We start from the raw sequence: 14,844 nt of genomic DNA on the forward strand, positions 1-14,844 counted from the left end.
AGGGTAAGGTTTATAATTTAAGACTTGTTAAATGATACAATTAATTAATACTTGTATATTTAAAATATTTAACCCTAACCATTTGATATTTTTGATATGGATATATATATAGGTAATTAATTATTTAATTTGTATAGAACCAAAATATAAGAAAAAATATATAAATGAAATAAAAAACTAAAATTTATACATGTATCAAATACTTTTAAATATTACTTAAAATTTTAATAATTATTTATGTAAAATTTAAATAAAAGTTACAATAAATAAATAAATAATAAAATTTATTCAAATTTTACCAAAAAACGACGAATTTAAATTTATTAGTTGTGTTTTTGTCAGAAATGCCACAAATATTTATTGCATTTTTCGATACGTCGTCGTTTCAGTTTAGGGATTAAATTTTATTTGTGGCGTTTTTCTGAAAAACACCGTAAATTATATTTAAACTTTGGGAAAACGACGCCGTTTCAGTTAATATTTTGTAGCGTTTTTTATGAAAACGCCAGAAAATTGACTTATATTTTAATAAAACAGCACCGTCTCTTTCTGTACTTGAAATTTTAGTGGCGTTTTTTATTAAAACGCCACAAATGTGGATACAATAGCCGCAAATACTTATAAATAAAGTGAATATTTAGTGGCGTTTCTATGAAAAACGCCGTAAATAATATTTTAAAAATTGAATAAAACGGCGCCGTTTCATTGACGAGTTTAGTTGTCAGTGGCGTTTTAATAAAAAACGCCGCAAATTTTGTAAGATTTGTGGTGTTTTTCTTTAAGCGCCGCTTGATGAAATGAATTTATACTGGCGTTTTTGCTAGAAACGCCGGAAATATCCATTAAAGTTTAGTAAAACGACATCGTTTTTTGTTCAGTACTTTATTTTGGTGGTGTTTTTTATTAAAACGCCGCAAATATCGGAAGCAATAGCGGCGTTTTTGCCTAAAACGCCGTAAATATATCTTAAAATTTCTCTAAACGTCGCCGTTTCTTTACACGGTATTAAACTTATCAGTTTTAAGTGATATATGCCTTAATTTTACTATCTGAGAAAGAAGAAAATTTGGGAAGAAAACGCAGAGGGAAGCTTGAATCGAAAAGGGAAAAAATACAAAGGAAAAGATCTAGGGGAGAACTCAGAACCGAAGCAAGGGTTGATTCGATCTATCAAAGCTGTGAAATTTGTATCCCAGGTAAGCCTTCTTCTATCGATTGTCGATCTACATTTAGGGTTCTTGTTCTCTCAAATTTGGGAATTTTTCCCAATCGTTATTCTTCTTTTTTCCTTTCTGCTTAACTTTTTTAAAATGATGCTATTTGTATGTGGATACGCATGAAGTACAAAGAGAAAGAAGCAGAGGAGAAGTCCAGCTACAACTGAACCGAAGCAAAGGTCGAATTGAGCATTCAAAGCTGCGAAATTCCGATCCCAGGTATGCCTTTTTCTATCGATTGTGGGAGAAGCATTTAGGGTTTTGTTTCTGTCAATTTTAGGTATTTTTTCCGATGGTTATTCCTGTTTTTCCTTGTTGCTTAACTGTTTATGCTGCCACCACTGTGGCTACAAGGGAAGAAGCATTCACTTAAAACTGAAACCATAAAAAAAAAAGAAGTCTCCAATTGATAACATATCTCTAGTTATGGCCAAATATTATATATTGCTGGAATGTATTTACTTGCTTGAAGTTAGTCTCAAAATAATTACTTATAACTTTGGAATATATACTTGCTGGAATATATTCCAGTTGCTGGAATATATGGCCAAATATATACTTGCTGGATTATATTCCAGTTGCTGGAATATATACTTTACTAAAATCGATGATTTTGATAACACGACTAAAAAGACCTTTGAATGTTGAATGAATGTTGAATATGTTTAGTCCATGTACGAATGAAAAATTATATGTATGAATATGGAGCATAGCCTGGTATGTATATCAACTGTAACAATTTCAACTTCATGCCTGCATCTGGTGTCCTTTTTTTCATTCTAACTCAACATACCTTTTAGACATGCTATTTTATTGAAGTGGAACTAATCCAAAATAGAAAATACTAGCGCCCTCTAGTTTTCAGGGCAACAAAATCTTCTATCATTAATTTATTGCCAAATTTTGTGCTTTGGTTACGGCTACCTTACATCCTAGTGCAAGTGTTGCTTGCTTTGATTCATTTGAACATGCAATGACAGAACAAATGTGATGATAAATTATCCCAGATGTTTAGTGTGCTCCCTGGAATTTGTGGAATAAGGCTCCATTAGGGAAGCAAAAAAAGTAGGTATCTATTTAGATTCTAGATTTGTAGATGTTTAAAGGTATCTATTGGGTGGATTTGGAGTTTTTCAATTAATTAAGTTTTAATCGAAGAATGCATATTTCGACATGTTTCTTTTTATTATCTCGCTTCTTTTTTTTTTTTTGACTTTGAATATGGTTTGCTACATTCGTGCAAAAAACGCAATATTCTTAAGCATATATTACATTACTTACATTACTTACGAAATATATTACATAACTCGGTTTACTTTATTTACATTACTTAAATATATATTCTTAAGTATATATTACATTACTTACATTACTTACGAAATATATATTTTAAGTATATATTACATTACTTACATTACTTACTAAAATATGTTACATTACTTAAATATATTACTTACTAAAATTTATAATTTACATTACTTAAATATATTACATTACTTAAAATTTATATATATTTAAAATTTTTATATATGGTATGGATATATAACTTATATTTTAATTTTATTGTCAATAAATTTTATAATTTTAAAAATAATTGTAAATGCTATTTTTAAAATATTAAAACCTATTTTTAATCTATCACCCCATATATGGTATGGATATATAACCTACCTTTCAATTTTATTAGTAATAAATTTTATAATTTTAAAAATAATTATAAATAATATACATAAAAGTGATATACTTACATAACTTATATATAAACTTGCATAACTTACATAATAACATAATAACTTACATAATACACAACTTACATAACTTAAATAACTTACATAGTACATAACTTTGATAACTAACATTATACACAAGTTACATAACATACACTTAAATACATAACTTACATAACTTACATAATACACAACTTAATTAATATTATACATAACATACATAATACATAATACATAATACATAATACATAATACACAACTTAATTAATATTATACATAACATACATAATACATAATACATAATACACATAACTTACATAGTACATAACTAACATAATACACAACTTACGTAACTTAAATAAGTTACATAGCTTACATAATACATAACTTACATAACTTATATAATACATAACTTACATAATTTACCTAATACATAAATATATATCATATCATAACTTACATAACTTATTTATAGTTATAACTGAACAACTTACATAATTTACATAACTTAATAATTTTAAAATATATCATTCCATAACTTACAAATTAAATACAATAATTAATAACGTACATAATACATAACTTTTCAACTATTTTATATGTGCTGTTTTATTTCAACTACTTTATATGTGCTATTATTGTTGTAATTAGGTACTAACTTTTCAAGTATTTTATGTGTATTGCAGATAAAATGCTTAGAAGAAAAATGCGAGATGTAAGCATTGTTCAAAATGCTCCAAACTCAACAGAAACAAATAGTGAACAACGGACAACTATTGGATCTTCGAATGTTCCGAATACATTTGAGGATCCTACAAAAGTTCAAAGTAATTTTACATTTAATTTACATGCGTGTTGACTTATAATTGATTTATTTTTCAAGTTCTTATATTATAATATACCATTTTTCAGTTGAAAATGGTGGCACGCGCAGAGGTCGAGGACGTACGCTACTTAGAGAGTTATACGAGTTAGATTCAGTCGAGCGTGTCAAAGTTGGACAAAACAGTTTTGGTCAGCCTGTTGGATCAGAAGCTCGACTTTTAGCAGGATACTTGGGCATTTTAGCACGAAATGCGAATATGTTGCCTATCAACTACGAGTCATGGCATAAAATGCCCGACAGTAACAAAAACCAAGCCCTCGATAATATTAATGTAACAAAACGTTAATGTCATCTGTAATACTTAGGTTTAAGTTTCATTTATATTTACTTTCTTAACTTGTGTTTTTTGTAGGCGAGGTTTGCTTTAGAGGTCTCGGATACTTATGTAAAGAAGGCATTGGGAAAAAGATGGAGAGACCACAAAAGCACTTTAAAGAAAGATTATTATAAGAAAAAAACAACCCTCGAAGAGAAATTGCAAAATGTCCCGCCGGGTATGCTGAGGTACCAATGGGAAGAAGCGATTAGATTTTGGCAATCGAAGAAAGGCGAGGTATGACGTACTTCCAAACTCTTGTAATTATTTTGGTTTATAGTATTTACTATTTACGTACTAAAAATTTCATAACGTAGGATCGTGAACGAGTTGGAAAAAAAAGCGTGAAATGAAATTCACTCACACAGTAAATTGAAAAGTTTTGCATATGTAGCTGAGGTGGAGGTATTTTTTATTTTTTAATACTGTCAAATATGTATAACTTTCAATTAAATAATATTTTTACTACTATTTTGTAGGAACTGTCGTCCGGTCAAAAATTTGGACGCCTTCAACTTTTTGAAATTACACATAGGAAGAAAGATGGATCTCCTATGACTCCTGAAGCTGGTGAAATTATGGTACGTTTACTTAATACGATTTGACTTGTTTTAGTTATTTATAGTGTTTAATTTCTAATGGTTTAATTCATTGCTTGTAATGCGACTATTGTTAAGTTATGTTGCATTTGTTTTTTTAATATATATTGCATTCCTAACTATGTGATTTATTTATTAGGAAAAACTAAAGGATAAAAAGGCGGAGTACGAAGCGATTGCTTCCAGTGAGAGTTTTTTTCATCTTGAAGACATTGATAACCAAATTATTGCTGAAGTTTTGGGTCCAGCGAGGGAAGCAGAACAGAGCAGAAAGTACGACGAACTCTAACAGCAGCTTCAGAAAATGATGAAGATATTTCAGCAATCGCAACATCCGCCGTCATAGTGTATTGTATAAATATTTTTATCATTTTATGTAACACCCCAAACCCGGTCTAAACGTTATGACCGAATCTGGAGATGTCACATTGTAACACCCCTTACCCGTATTCGACCCCAGAATAGGATACGAAGCATTACTAGAAGACATATATTTGCATACGTATTAAACCGAGTTACAAACTTTCATCCAAATTAAAAATTTTAAATTATTAATGTGATTTTATAATTCTTTACAACATATCCTCGAAATATTATATTCATAACAAATAGGGCCTACGAGACCCGGTATTTACTCATGCAATTCAAAGCTTCATTTCCATTTCTTTCAATTCACAATTTCTTATGTTCACAATTTAATTCAATTTCTCAATCCAATATATATATTTTAAGCATCTAAGAATATAATTCAAGTTACACAAATTTACCAGGCTAAATTGCAGAAATACCAAAATTTAGGGACATTTTGGAAATTTTCTATTTTCCTTGAATTTCCATTCAATATTGATATAAATTAATATTTCATTCAATTTACTAGTTTAAATAATAAAACAAATCATTTCATGCAATTTGGTCACTTTTTGACATTTTACAAATTTACCCTTAAAATATTACTTTTATTCAATTTAGTCCTTGAACCTAAAACATGCAAATTACCCATTTATAGTGTAAACCCATGCTAGCAGAATATCCATACATTTATTTTCCTCCTCCTCCGCTCCATTACACACCCTTGATTTATATAACATGCTTATAAGTAACATTATCTATGATTTCACTATTTACTTGTAAATTTATTCAAAGTTGTCCATCTGAGCCATAGTCACTAAATTATTTATATCTTGATCTACAGAAATCCAAATTAGGATCCACTAATTTTCCCTGAAACTAGACTCACATATCTTCTTACCATAAAATTTCCAGAATTTTTGGTGTAGCCAATAAGTACAGTTTATTCTTTAAAGTCACCCTTGTTCAGCTGTCTGACAGTTTTGACCCTTCTTGACTAAAAATTAATTATCTCCCCGTACGAGATTCGGATGATTTCCCATTAGTTTCTATTGAAAATCGATTCATTAAGGATTTTAAATATATAAATTAAATCCCATAATTATTTTTGTTCAATTTTTGATGATTTTCCAAAGTCAGAACAGGAGAACCCGAATATTGATTCATTAACCTACTGCTGCTATCCAAAACTATTTTAGTGCAAAATATTGATTACTAAGTTTATAACTTATTTCCTTCTCTACACTATTTCTCATCACTTTCTCTTATTTTATCTTCACTAATATATCAATAACATAAAACCTTTTATAATAAAACCCTACATTAACATCAATTTCATACTTTTTCAATAATATCAAACTCAAAAATATATTGGAATCTTGATGTTCTTACCTTGCTCAATTGTTTTCAATCTTTAACTTGATTTTCTCTCTCTCCAGCCTCTATTTCTTGAATCTAACTTGATATTCTAGCTTCCCATAGTCTACTTGTTATCTTTCTCCCTTGATGACTATAGAAATTCTTTTGATTTCTAGGTGGAAATGGTAGATTTTTGGTGGAAGGACCAAATTGTAAAGAAAAGAAAGTTTCTTTCTTTCTCTTCTCTTCATACGTTGGAATGCATGGGAGAAGATGATGATTCTTCATCTTTCCTTCCATATATATACTAAATAGAATAATAATAAAATAATAAAATATCATTTAAAAATTAAATTAAAATACTAATAAACTAATATTTATTTAATTAATTAATATAAAATATCTCCAACATCATCATTATCTTCTAGATTTCTCTCCTTCTAATTGACCATTTTTCCCTTTATGATCTTTTAAAATTCCATCCTTGAGTCATCACTTAATTTGGTAAAATTATAATTTAGTCCCTCAAAATTCTTCACCTTTTTCAATTTGGTCCTAATCCATCCATTTTTCTTAGTTTCTAGATCATTCCAACCTTAAAATATTTACACCATTGGTCCTTCAAAATTTTCATATTTATGCTTTAGCCCCTCAATTTTTGAATATTTACTCTTAGGCAACAAAACTTTTCTCACTTTTACGATTTAATCCTTTCTTGAATTAGTACGTCATAATATACATCCTAATGTTGCCATAACTCAAAATTTCCCTTTTGTCACTTTATTTCCTTATTTTACTATATTAGAGATATTATCTTACTTCCCTTACTGTAGAAATTTTTGGGGTATTACATTTTAACTTTTAACATTTTTGTAAAAATAATATGAATTATATTTTATTTATTAATATTAATATTATTTTATTCATTTAATTTAAAATATTATATAGATTTATTGCTTTTGGCTGGTTTAGATTGGATTGCTTTTGATTTGTTGCTGCAGGATGGCTGAAAAAAAATTTAATTTTGCAAAAATCCCAAAATTAGTGGCGTTTTTAGGAAAAGCGCCATAAAAGGTCATCAAAAATAGCGGCGTTTGTGAAGGAAGTGCCGCTAAAGAACATGACATTTAGCGGCGTTTGTGAGAGAGTCGCCGCTAAAGCCGTTAACGTTAGCGGCGTTGACAACAGCAGCATTTTTTGTGACACTTTCGAAAGCGCCGCAAATACTTTTAGCGGTACTAAAAAACGCCGCTAAAGGCCTAAAAAAATGCCGCTAAAAACCTGTTTTGGTGTAGTGATTACACCCATATGAGAAGTGTGCTCTTATAAAACCTTAGGTGTAGTCCCTTAGTAAACAGATCTGCAATCATGAAGTTTGTCTTAATATGCTTTATTACTCTGAACTTTTACATTAACAACTAGGAACTTAAAGTCTATGTGTTTTGACTTTGATATCCTGTTGCTATTGGAATAAAAGACTGCAATTTTTTTTCACAATTTGCACCTTAGTGACAAAATCTTGTATCCATATTCCATCAAAATCAGAGTCTGTATACCTGATGATCTCTAACTGATTAGACCTCCGATATGTGAGCATGTAATCTTTTGTTCTCTGAAAATACCTTATAACCCTCTTGGATGCTATCCAATGGTCCAAACCAGGGTTTAAAAGATCTGCCTAACATCCAACAGTGTACACAATATTCCAATGTATACAAACCTGAACATACATTAGACTTCCCATTGCTAAACTGTAAAAAATCTTATGCATTTTTGTAATCTCAAAATCATTCTTAGGGCATTGATTGAGACTATACTTATTATTGACAAGCAATATGTCATTAACACATAAAACCAAATATAGAACCTTACTCTCACTAAACTTATGGTATATATAATTATCGACAAAATTAATCTCTAAACCTATGAGATAATAATTTGGTAAAACTTGTAATATTATTAATGAGAAGTATGCTTGAACCCATAGATGAAGTTCTTTAATTTACAAATCATTAAATTTGCATCATCAGACACAGTTTTCTAGTTGCACTATATAAATGTATGATCAATGTTACCATTGAGAAACCATTAACTTCATATTCATCTGATGCAGCTTAAGGTCAAAATGTTCCACTAAAGCTATTATAACACTTTCTCCAGTGGACCTTTTTAATGACATTCGTTCTTGAGGTTGTTGAGTTTGTTCTTCTGGAACAATTACCTCATCTTGAATAGGGAGTTGTTCAACATTTTCTTATTGAGGTTCTAGATTCTCTTCTTAATCAATGATGAGTATGAGAACCTAAACATCATCAAAAGTGATAGTAGGAACTGAGTTAGAATTCAAGTCATCCTTAAAAGCAATGTCTCTAACCTTATTTCTCCCTCCAAACTCAACATCTTAAAAGAATATTACTACTATTGTCTCAAAAATATTCCTAATTGTGTGATCATAAAACTCATAGCCCTTAAATCTCTCAGAATTTCCTTGACCCTTATACTTTATAGACATCAAAGAAGTCAAAAATGATGTCATTTTAACCTTATCGTTTTTAGTAAAACGTTTCTCAATTTCGTCAAGGAAACGTTGACCTGAGTAATCTTTTCAGATTCTGTAAACCTAAAGGCTTCTAAAATGTTGTGCTTCATGATCATTAGACTCATGCAATTTGAACAATCCTACCTCTCAAAATCCCTTTTAACATAATGGGTGTTTTTCGCAGTGGGAGGTGCAGGTTATTTTTCCCTTAGTGCAATGTTTATGTTCATACTGCCAAGCACTATAAGTAAGTGTCTTTTCTATTCATTGAAATTAGTCCCATTAAGTATGGGTGTAGAATTTATATTAGTAGATATTGTGGCAATAGAAGATGAATTAGCTGAATATATAACAAAAAATAAATAAAAATAAGCTCACATCAATATTCACAAGTAAACAATAATTTCAGGATATTGGCTAATCCATCTCAAGATACCAAACACAACATTAATATCAAGTCTTTGGACAGTAATATTAACAGTAAGCGGTACTCTCACTACAATAAAACAGGCTTTTAGCGGTATTTTTAGCGGCGTTTGGACAAAAAAACGCCGCTATAAATCGAGCATTAGTGGCGCTCTTAGGAAAATGCCGCTAAAATAGAGCATTAGAGGTGCTTTTTTAAAAACGCCGCTAAAAATAGAGCATTAGCGGCGTTTCCTAGGAAGCGCCCGCAAAAAACCTAAGCCCCATGGCGCCGTTTTTTGAACTTTCGGGGCTTTAGCGGCGTTTTCTAATAAGCGTCGCTAATGCTCGGTGGCTTTAGCGGGGGATTTAGCAGCGTTTGTGAAAAAGCGCCGCTAATGCTTTATTTTTAGCGACTTTTTTTAAAAAAGCGCTGCAAAAACTATTTTCTCTGTCTATTTATTATTTAATTGATTTATTTATATTAGTTAAAATTCAATTTATTTTTAATTGATATTAAAATTCAACTTATTTTTAATTGAATATTTAAAATATTCAGAAAAAATAATGACATGTATAAATAATTTGAAATAAAAAACATAGAAAAATATTTGTTAAAAATGAAAAAATTAAAATACTATTATTTAAAATAATTTAAAATTTTTTGGGTACATTCTTGATTGTTTTTAAGTTATATATTAAATAATTTCTTATATAATCGTAAAAGAGATAGTATTAATTTTAAAATATTGAATTAATTATCACTATAGTTTAGGGTTTTTGGTTTAGGGTATATGGTTTAGAGTTTAAGGTTTAGGTGTTACCATTTTAAGGTTTATGGATTATGGGTTATGGTTTATGATTTATGGTTTATGGTTTAAAGGCTGTGGTTTAAGGTTTAGAGGTTATGTGTTAAGGGTTTAGGGTTTTAGGATTTAGGTTTATAGTTTAGGGTTTAGATTAACTAGTGTTTTCTAATTTTAAAATATTGAATTAATTATGTTTATGGTTTAGGGTATATGGTTTAGGGTATATGGTTTAGGGTTTAAGTTTTAGGAGTTACTATCTTAAAGTTTATGGATTATGGATTATGGATTATGGATTATGGATTATGGATTATGATTTATGGTTTATGGTTTAATGGTTGGGGTTTAAGGTTTAAGGGTTAAGGGCTAGGGTTTAGGGTTTATTTTTATGATTTAGGGTTTAAGAGATAAAGGTTTAGGATTTAGATTAATTAGTGTTTTTAATTTATATATTAAATAATTTCTTATATAATTGTAAAGAGAGAATTTTAATTTTAATATATTAAGATTATGATTATAGTTTAAATTATTTAAGAGATAATAGATAAACATTATATATATTAAATGGTTTAGGATTTAAGGTTTACTTGAGATTTGTTAAATGATGAAATTTTATACAATCAATTAATGCTTTTATATTTAAAAATATTTAATCTAAACCATTTGATATATTTAAATATTAGATTATAAAAAACATTGATAAATAAATAAATAAAAAGTAATAGATTGATATGAATAAGTAACAAATAAAAATATTACTTAAAATTTAAAAAATTATTTATTTAAAATTTATATGAAAGATACAATAATTTAATATAAAAATTGTAAAAAAGTCGAGCGTTAGCGGCGTTTATGAAAAAAATGGCGCAAAAGGTAAACAATAAAAAAATTGAGCAATAGTGACGTTTTTGGTCCAAACGCCGTTAAAAGTCAAGCAATAGTGACGTTGTTTTTCCAAACGCCACAAATATTTTTACAAAACGACATCGTTTTGTATTTATATTTTTTTATCCCAAATTTTCAAATGAAATATTTTATTTTTTTCCCTTATTTTTCCCAAAATCGATTCCCCCCCAACCCCAAAATCCCACCCTTATTTTTTTCCCCATTTTATTTTTTCCCAAACCAAGGATACAGCTTGAAGACGGATGGTCTTGATGAGATTCTCTCCTTCGTCAATCGCTTCCAAGATGCTGAAGATGAGGCTATCGATCTCCTCCTCGACCAGCTTGATCACCAATCCTGTAATTTTCTTTATTTATGCTTTTTTAGGGTTTTCCTTATTTTTTTAATATTCTACTAGTATTTTTTTTTAAAATTGTAAGCAGTGAAATCTTTCATAATCGACAAGGAGGCGGTGCACCAAGTATTTATGGTTGGACAGCTATCAATAATACAGTCTCTGGTTGGGGAAAGAGGGAGGAGATGGGTGTCATCTCCCAGTTGGAGGAAATTTGAAATTTTGGTTCAAATTTTAGGGCTTTGTAACTGTTTACGGTTCTCTCGCCCCTCCATTTGTTATTATCGATATTGATTTTAACGGTAATTTTGTTTAGGGTTTTCTCTATTCAATTACTTTTCTTATTATGTGTTAGAAGAGAGGAAATTTGTAATTTTGGTTTAATTGTTGAGTCTTATGAACTGATATTTGTGCGTTAGTAAATTTCATTGTGCTATGCAGGCCAATACTTATGGGACAGCAATGCCACTCAAAATGGATCTCGATAGGCAAATTCTCTCGCGGTATGTTTCTATCTTTATGATGAATTACTGTTCTTTTAATCCCAATTTTAAGCTGTTGACGTTCAACAAATTGCTTTAGACTTGTCTGCATAATATGTTAATTTGATGGTTAATATGTTAATCCCAATTTTAATCATTCAATTTGATAGAATTTAATAAGTTAATTTGATGGTTAAGATATTCACTGTGACTTAACAAGGGCACACAAGAAAAGAAAAGAAAAGACTAGCGATGGAGAACTCAAGTTCCAGCAGTGAGTTGCAGAAGCTCATAGAAGCCATAAAAATTTCAGAGGTAAGCTTTTATAATTATTGCTCAGATAAATGTAAATCTGTCATTTAGTTTTATATAAGGAAACAAACGTGATCTCTCATAAATGAAGAAGCTAATATTTCTTAACCACAACCGTTCCCATCTCAAGCACGAACATTTTCTATGAATCACTCAATTCAATAGCATTTTTGTCAAGCATTTCACCCTCTTAAAAGTATTTTCTGGTAAGCCAAGTGGCTCTTTTGTTGCTTGATAACTTATTACGATATTAATTTTCCATCAATCACTTTACCTACCCACCAAGAAAACAAGTATTAACCATAAGCATGATCATATTACATCCATCTAACAATTAAAAGCTTCTCTTCTCATAAAATGTTCCAAGTAATAATAATGTTGTTCTTTTTTGAACTAGTATGAGATAAGCAGGTAATGGAGCACCAAGACTAGTGACACAGAAAATTAATGAGTAATATAACATTTCATAATATAGGTGATAAACAGGACTGATCATGCACCCTGCAATTGGAGGGACTTAGGGTGGGAATGGAACTTCAGAAAGAAAAGAATCCAAGATAGTGGGACTCGCGAGAAGTTGGTTAATCTACGTGCAATTCACGTGTCGGTGTGTTCTCCTATAATTATGAACCACCAGACCTGGAAACTTTTATTGGGTGGACAATTCGAGATCTTTAGGAGGAGAGGAGACAACATCTGCAGCAGAACATATTGTTGCTTTCAAATAATTTGGAAAGAAAGATGTAGTGGGTATCTGAATTGTATAGAAGTTGAATAAGATGGCGGAGGAAGAAATAAAGAAGAGGGTGGTGGTTGAATCCCTAGGATGGCTAACGGAATCTTCCATCATGCCCAAGTTCGTAGGGCCTGGAAGAACTGCTGGAATCCTTGACAATGATGAGCTTAAGCATTTCGTAAGGTCAGGATTTTACTTCACTTCTCGCTAATGTTATGTTAATTCACGTTAACTTAAGATTAAATGTTCAATGGAGTTCACAATTCACGGGGGTTTGCATTTTTCCTGTTGTGCCACAGTTTGGATAGTTGCCTATAGCTTTTAGTTACAAGGTTATTTGAGGTCTAAGAGATTTAGCCACATGGCATAGTGAAACAATCTTCTAGTACCATGTTGTTTCATCCATTTTCATCATTAGCCTTTCATTCACCTCCTATTATACATTGTTGAGTGTTCATGGATTTGAGGTGAAATTCTCTTAATAGTTTTTTATAATGTTGTTGATGGAAGTCAACCCTTACAGTTGTTAGTGATAAACACATAAATTTAAATGTTGATAAATTATTGAATTATTAATTTCTGTTAATTTATTGCATATAATCATTGAATTGTTTATTTTACTAATTAATTATATATAAATAATTAGATAGTTGATTTTGAGCAATATTATTTGATTGGCTCATTTTGGTATGGCAAAGTAAAGAGATTAATAATTGTACTTTTTTTAAAAAGTTTTTCCCCAAACCAACTATAAAATTAAAGTTAATCAATTGAAATAGATGTAGATCATAAGGTATTTAAGCTGCTGCAATGAGTAGTATGTTTAGTTTACTAGAGTTTCTTTGGACTTTGGTTTGATTCAATTATCAAATTTTTAGCTCAGCATTTGATTGGTCAGGACTCGGGTCTTTAAAGTTCCTCAATCATTTTCTTCCTTTTTTTTCAAAATCAGATTTGCTTTTTTGCTTGAATCTTGACTTTATAGTCAATTTGGTGGGTCAGGTTGATTTTTGGTCGGGTTTCTTGAAGCTTTAAGGTTGTATGGTCGTGGCTGGCGCCAAATAGAAGGTAAGTGCACAATGAGTTGAATTGATTTACTTATCTTTGCCATGTTCACTGTGGTTTGAACAGTTTAAGTTACTCTTATTTTCATGCACAGCATGTAGGCACCAAATCTACAGTTCAAATTCGAAGCCATGCTCAAAGTTTTTCTCTAAGGCTCATTGCTTTGAGTTCATCACAAGATTTCCTTGATTAAGTACATGTATTATATCTTTTATTACCAAGATTTACTTAATAAAGAAAATGCATTGTATGTTTTATTACCTTGCATATGTATTAGTTATTTTAGTTTTGATTCTAAATTTTTATTTTTACTTAAGAGTTCTAACTTTTGGATTTTAATTGTGTTATTAATTTATTATTTTAAATTCTAAATTTAAATTCATTAATTTTTATATTTAGTTTTAAAGTTAAAATTTTGGTAGAAAATTTAATTTAAATAATATTTTTTATTTATCCTTAAAACATAATATAATATTTATCATAGAAATAAATATTATTTGAAAAAATATATTTTTTTAAAGATATGTTTTTAGTGGCGTTTGTGTAAAAAGCGTCGCTAAAGGTCAGTTCTATAGCGGCGTTTGTATGAAAAAGCGCCGCTAAAGATTTGTTCTATAGCGGCGTTTGTGGGAAAAGCACCGCTAAAAATGATGACCTATAGCGGCGGGGAAAGCGCCGCTAAAATTCATGACCTATAGCGGCGTTTGTGGAAAAAGCGCCGCTAAAAGTTATGATCTTAGCGGCGTTTGTGGGATAAGCGCCGGTAAAGTTCATGACTTTTAGCGGTGTTTATTTCTAAAAACGCCT

At 29.9% G+C, this 14,844-nt stretch overlaps 1 protein-coding gene and 2 long non-coding RNA genes across 5 annotated transcripts; all 3 read left to right on the forward strand.

Moving 5' to 3' along the window:
• The first annotated feature begins 1,068 nt into the window (after positions 1-1,068).
• On the forward strand, positions 1,069-3,756 carry LOC105766689 (uncharacterized). Its single transcript, XR_001125350.2, has 3 exons — positions 1,069-1,196; positions 1,350-1,436; positions 3,631-3,756. It is a non-coding gene; the product is annotated as an uncharacterized LOC105766689 (long non-coding RNA).
• A 107-nt stretch (positions 3,757-3,863) lies between these two features.
• On the forward strand, positions 3,864-5,265 carry LOC128040358 (uncharacterized). Its single transcript, XM_052629006.1, has 4 exons — positions 3,864-4,101; positions 4,183-4,383; positions 4,626-4,727; positions 4,885-5,265. The coding sequence occupies exons 1-4, from the start codon at positions 4,027-4,029 to the stop codon at positions 5,032-5,034; spliced, it is 528 nt and encodes a 175-aa protein (XP_052484966.1). The 5' UTR covers positions 3,864-4,026; the 3' UTR covers positions 5,035-5,265.
• A 6,003-nt stretch (positions 5,266-11,268) lies between these two features.
• On the forward strand, positions 11,269-14,376 carry LOC105766690 (uncharacterized). Of its 3 annotated transcripts, XR_008195168.1 has the most exons (7): positions 11,269-11,446; positions 11,531-11,744; positions 11,884-11,945; positions 12,145-12,239; positions 12,712-13,155; positions 13,975-14,040; positions 14,132-14,376. It is a non-coding gene; the product is annotated as an uncharacterized LOC105766690 (long non-coding RNA). The 3 variants fall into 3 exon arrangements; XR_008195169.1 differs by having other exon boundaries at positions 11,269-11,744; positions 12,123-12,239; XR_008195167.1 differs by having other exon boundaries at positions 11,270-11,744.
• The last annotated feature ends 468 nt before the right edge of the window (positions 14,377-14,844 follow it).

This window comes from Gossypium raimondii, chromosome 4 (assembly GCF_025698545.1).
Source record: "Gossypium raimondii isolate GPD5lz chromosome 4, ASM2569854v1, whole genome shotgun sequence".
Lineage (NCBI taxonomy): Eukaryota > Viridiplantae > Streptophyta > Magnoliopsida > Malvales > Malvaceae > Gossypium > Gossypium raimondii.